This window comes from Coffea eugenioides, chromosome 2 (genome assembly GCF_003713205.1).
Source record: "Coffea eugenioides isolate CCC68of chromosome 2, Ceug_1.0, whole genome shotgun sequence".
Classification (NCBI taxonomy): domain Eukaryota; kingdom Viridiplantae; phylum Streptophyta; class Magnoliopsida; order Gentianales; family Rubiaceae; genus Coffea; species Coffea eugenioides.
Window position 1 is genome coordinate 57,632,708 of NC_040036.1, and position 6,157 is coordinate 57,638,864.

The 6,157-nt window shown below is 34.4% G+C and overlaps 1 protein-coding gene across 1 annotated transcript; it reads left to right on the forward strand.

Annotated features, from left to right (window-relative positions):
• The first annotated feature begins 3,542 nt into the window (after positions 1-3,542).
• On the forward strand, positions 3,543-4,388 carry LOC113764163 (tropinone reductase 2-like). Its single transcript, XM_027308242.1, has 2 exons — positions 3,543-3,684; positions 3,988-4,388. Exons 1-2 carry the CDS (start codon positions 3,605-3,607, stop codon positions 4,217-4,219), a joined length of 312 nt encoding a protein of 103 aa, XP_027164043.1. The 5' UTR covers positions 3,543-3,604; the 3' UTR covers positions 4,220-4,388.
• Positions 4,389-6,157: the final 1,769 nt, after the last annotated feature.

Genomic DNA, 6,157 nt, shown 5'->3' on the forward strand with positions numbered 1-6,157 from the left:
GTGGATAGACCTATCAAATAATCAAATGATCGCTAAAAGCAAATAAAAAATAAATCAAAAATGGTCATCCAAGTGTTATCCTATTTATGTCTTAAAAAGTAAATTGAAATAAAAATGAAAGTTACTTTTTAAAAAAAATAAATTACTACTCTATATTCGAAACTTACTTTTTGGAGAGTAAGTTTAGTTCAAGTAATAGTAAGTTTTCACGGATTAATAGTAAATCCTGTTGATAAAATAGTAAATTTGGTTAATCATCAAGACTTACTAGTTTGTGGCATAAATTTACTATTTTACTTAAAGAAACTTATATGAAACAAGTATTAGGAAGTTTATTTAAAATAATGCTAAGATTTTTTTATTAATGATTGAAACTTAATATTATAGTTAGTAATTGTTGGTAACGTAAATGTATAATATATGATTGTATGTATCATTCATCAATGTTATGTGTTTTAAGCATTTTAATAAATGTATGTATCATTTACAAAGGTTATGTGTTCTAATAAATTTATTTTCTAGGTCACAAGTATAAAAGTTAAATTTGTACTAATGTGGCATAATCTTTGAAAACTATAGTAAATTTACCCACATATCAAGTTTCGTGAGATTCAAATATATTTTGTATCATTTACAATATGGATTTATATGCACATTTTTTTTATCAAACTTACTTTTAATTGGCAAATAGTATGTAAATTATTATAAAATGTCATTTTATAATAATCATAATTTTTATAGGTGAATTGTATATAAACTGCTAAAATTGCCAATTTATAAATGATCAAATGTTACTACTTTATGGCATATATTAGTTTGGTCAACTAAAAAATTATCGTAATTAAGTGTACGTTGGTTGTTGATTTGAAATTTGCACCCCTGTCACTATTTTGTTATTTCTACCACAAGTTTTTCTAATCAAAGTAAAACAAAGTCAAATATATTTTCCTTTCGTATGTAGTATTTATATTTAGTTAAAAATTAATAAACCATGATTACATTTCATAATTTCTAATGAAATTAGTAACATTTTCTAAATAAATTGGAATAATTTGTAAAATATGTTATTTTTTTACCAATATAATTAGGGGTGGCAATCGGGTCCAAATCGGAGTGACGGGTCGGGTTGAGACCCAGGTATAAGAGAAAACTGGCTGACCCGAACTTGACCCGCCAACCCGAAATGGGTCAGGATATCTGACTCGAATCTGAAAATTCCAGGTTTTGGGTTGGCGGGACGACCCGAATGACCCAAAACTTAATTTTAATTTATTAATTTACCACTATAATTTCTAATTCACACAAGACTAATTACATAATCAAGTAATAAAAATTTAAATAAATAATCCCAAACCAAATCTAAAATAAATTAAAAACACCGTAAAAGTGTTTTATTCCAAACCAAATATAAAATAAATAAAAGCAGTATAAAAGTAAAAAATAATATAATACATTATTTGTCCAAATATAATAATTTCAACTTCGAATAAGTTAAATAAATTCATTTAGGATTAAGTGATTAATGCCTTTGAAAAAAAAAAGAATAACTTAATTTAGTTAGGTAAAATAATTTTTAATTCATAAACAGGTGATCGGGTCGTATCGGATCACCCACGGTTTGACCCGAATTCGACCCGTTTTCCTGAGTGCATATGACAAACACTAATTTGCTGCGAGACTTATGGGATATATCTGTGATAAAAGGAAAAGTGATCCATCCATTGTCATCTTTTTGGCGGGATTGGAAAGTTGAGCTGCTTGGTTCTTCTATGTCCATGGATGCAGGAATTAACTGTTAATATGATGCAGGTGCCTAGCTAAAAGTTTGTCCCATTATTCCTAATGGCAGATTGTCATTAAATAGAAAGATGGATTCGTTGTTTATTCGTAGAGGACGTGGGAAGATAGTATTTGTTTGGACTTCTGCTAATGGCTTACTGAGGAAATCGCGGCACTTAAATTCACAAAGGCCGATGCTCTCTCATAAAAATGCCGTCAGTCTATATAGGAAAGCAACACATTTTTTTGGTCCAAACGAAACGATACATTCGTTTTGGAGTAAAAACTTCTAATGCTCGCAGAAATAAATAAGAGTACGTGCTCCTACGATAGAATGGATGTTACACCGCTATTAATGTGGTAAGGGCATCCTCCATAGTACTTTACAGCAAAATGTAGCATGTAGTAAGTAGCTGCTTATATAAAACTACTGAGGTTTTATCATGGTTAAGCATTAGAACAACTACTGCATAATAGTCCCTAACTAAGCTGAACAAAATGTGACAGGGTCACAACTACAAAAGTAGTAGCGCAATCAGAAAACACCTATAACAACTAAGACCAAAAGAGAGACTGTGTCCGATGCACCCCATGTTTGACTAGAACCATCCATATGGAATTTCATGATTAATGCTAATCTTCCCTGCTTCCTTTCACTTATTCCATCCCGTTGAGCTATCCAGTACTGAAAAAGAACATGACTTTCAGTTTTAGCATATCTGGAAGCGGAAATAACCAAATGATGACAAGAATAATAGTAAAACGTATACGTGCTTCAAGCCCCTAAGCTTTAGCAGCAGAACAAGCCATGTGAGGCACATTTCTATAGTAAACCACCTGTACCAATTTTAATGCTCGAAAAAATCGAAGTAGATAATTCATTTATTTGAGAACATAAGAATAAAAATCATTCATTTGGAGTATTTTAGCTAGTAATGACAAGTTTACAATAAATGAGTTTGATTGAACTTGCTACCTATCCCATTGGCGTAAACCCCCAAATTTTTTACTTGAATACACAAAGTCGTATTTTTTGGACAAAAAAAAAGAGAATACACATAATCGTATTTATGAATACTTCAACCACTATGCTTGTCTTATTATGGAGCTTGGAGTCATCTTAATTCTCCATATCTTATGATTGAGAGTGGCGCAAGACTCCTTCCTAGCAAGTAAGCAGTGGTAATTAATATGTATGGATGAAACTTGGACCGATTCCCACAGACTTCCAAGCCAAGTAACCCAAATCATTAATATGACCTTCAAACCACATATATACATACACTTTCTCTGTTTAATTGAAGGACAATGTTAGAGGGCCCCAGTGGAATCTTAGTCAATAAAACCATATTTATCCATTGGTATATTTACGCCATTGGGCTGCAGCCGGCTGACCATTAGCTTAAGTGCAATATTGTGATGGATAGTAGATTTCAATGATTATTATACTTTTGGCAGATTTTTTTTCAAATGTCAATAATCTATGTCTTTACCTACTCTTGCTCCTAAATAACGAGGAAAAGGACAATTCTAACTGGATTATTAGGAATAGAAAGAGACTAAATTACCTTTGAATTAGACGGATGCCCTTTGACACCTGTTGGATTTAAAAAAATTACATAAAGTGACAATTGATAGAAGGCAAGATTCAAAACTCTGACCTCCCATCTCACAAAATCTTAAAGTACTTTTTGTGGTTTAACAGGTAGTGTACATATACAGGTATCATCTATCCTTGCATCTTTATCATGATAAGAAATCTATCTGGTCATTTCTTTCCCTCCAGCTTGCGTTTTTCTCAACCCAGTCGGAAGCCATTGAAAGCATGGCAAGTGAACAATTGAGTGGTAGGTGGTCTCTTAATGGAATGACTGCCCTTGTTACTGGTGGCACCAGAGGCATTGGGTAAGCAAATTTCTTCAAATGTAGTTCCTGGTATTTATATTTATATCAAAAAATTAGTAAATTCATTTCAACATTAGTTTTCTCATTCACTCCTCAAAAGGGTATGTTAACTGTTAACAACCAATTGGACAACTTTTAATGAGCAGAAAAACCTACTCAATCACGGTCATATCTCGTTTTGTATACATAAATCCTTACTTCCTTCACTGGTTCTAGTATATATGTGCGATTATGTCCCTAGTAGCTTTAATGCAACATTCAAAATGCGTGTCCCCATTTTAACTATTTGACCCAAAATTTCAGGCATTCCATAGTGGAAGAGTTAGCAGGATTTGGAGCCACAGTATACACATGTTCAAGAAACCAAAAGGAACTTAATGAAAGGCTGCAAGAATGGGGAGCACAGGGTTTCAAAGTCTATGGTTCAACTTGCGATAAGGCTTCAAGAACAGAAAGAGAGGAACTAATAAAGAATGTCTCTTCCACCTTCGACGGCAAGTTGAACTTACTGGTAAGTACAAATTCTGATCCATAAAAATGGTTGGTCCATCTATTTCTTGACTTGTTAAAGAATCATAAACATCATTTCTGTTTAGAATTTTAGTATTTGCATCCAAAGTAATTCTTAGGGGAAATATTTCGGATATCTTGGTTTGAATTAATTTCCCAAATGCGGACTGCAGTGCAGATATTTTGTAGGATGTGCCGGCTGAAAGTGAATGGTATGCTTAAAAAGGAGTAATTTAAGAAGCCTCCCATCAGATTTTTAACAATTTGACTGCCATTACCATTTGGCAATTAGAACTTTTAATTTTCTCACCCGCACAGAGTAGCAATCATAACACACAAATTTCTCTTTGACATTTCACCAAACATCTTATATGCATTCACAAATTAATCACATTTAACTTAAACGCCTAGTCTCAAGTCCTTTCCTAGATGTTTCATATGGCTATTAAGCATATTTTACCCGTAGACAATCAAAACTACAACCATGTCCTAGATGTTTCAACGGACATTTTCAGCCCCAAAATTGCAATAAATTCTTCAAATTCTCAGCCCTGATTTCGCAAGAAAATCTTGACAAACAAAACAAATGAAATATAAATAAATTACAGCAATATAATCAAACGATTTCAAGAGAACATGATGGTCTAACCTCGTCACCGCTATAGATAAGCAATGAGAATTTTATTAAACAAAAAGAATAAGATAGAATATCAAACCGATTGTCTACCAAGCTTTCCTCAAACTTGAAGACCAATCACTAGGTTGAGCAACTTCTCTTTGATAAAAGATGATCAACTAGATGTACAATGGAGGGAGCACTTCCTCCTTGCCCTAAGCCTCACTTAGTCAAGCTGAGAAGTTTTACAATCACTCAGATAACCCTCAACAAAGCTACACTAAAGAAACTTTCAACCACAAGAGAAATGCTCACAAGAAATTCACACCACTTGGAGAACAAATCTAGCTTTGGAGACTGTTTTCTAGCTAAAATATCTCTTGAGATCTTGTAAACAAAGTGTGCAAAAGTCGCTTCTTGGTTCAGAACAGTTTGTATTTGAAGAGGACCAAAAATGGGCTTCATTAATGCTTCCAACGGATAGAAGGCAGATGAAGAGTCAGCTAGCCGTTGGGGCTGTCGGACGTCCGACGACCAAATCATCGTCCTAACCTACCGTCCGAAAACAGCCAAGTTGTAGTTCGGACGTCCGATGCGTTTTTATCGTCCGACAGCATCAGCGTCCGATTGTCATCAGAGAGTTGGCAAGTCTTCTTGGAATTTTTCGGACGTTTGATGCGGTTGATGTGCGTCCGAGGCGTGCGTCCGATCCTTCCGGACGTCCGACGCTTCCTTATGAGCGTCCGACAGAGCTTCCTTCTTGATGTTCTTTATCCTTTCGGATGTCCGACAGATTCCTTTCGGACGTCCGACATGAGTGTCCTGTTTTTGCTTCTTCTTTTGGTTGATTTTCATTTCTTGACATATTCGTACCTGATTCTTTGATAGGCAAAAAACACTTATATTTGAAGAGAGTTAGATAAACATTTCAAAGTACTTTGTGACCATCAAAACCAAGAATAACAGAGTGCTTCCAAATACCTGATTGAACTGGACATTTGTTTTCAATTCTTGACCAATGTGATTTAATGATATGTAATTTGTTGATCGGGCAAGAGTGTACTTTATCGTATTAGCCCTAATATGATATATACTTGTTTATTGTTGCAATTGATTTGATATACTTGTACTTGATTTGTAAGTGTGGAGCGGCAGTATTTACCACACTCAATCCGAGTGGGAGGTGCCTCTCATTCCCATCTCCATACTTTTATTTTAATTCAGTCGATTGGAGTGTTATCTCATCGACTTTTGGGGACCCCAAACCCCATTGACTAGTTAATCAAGTCGAGCCGGCAAGGGATTGGTCGATTAGATAACGAACCATGGGTATCTTGTTTGTCGAGT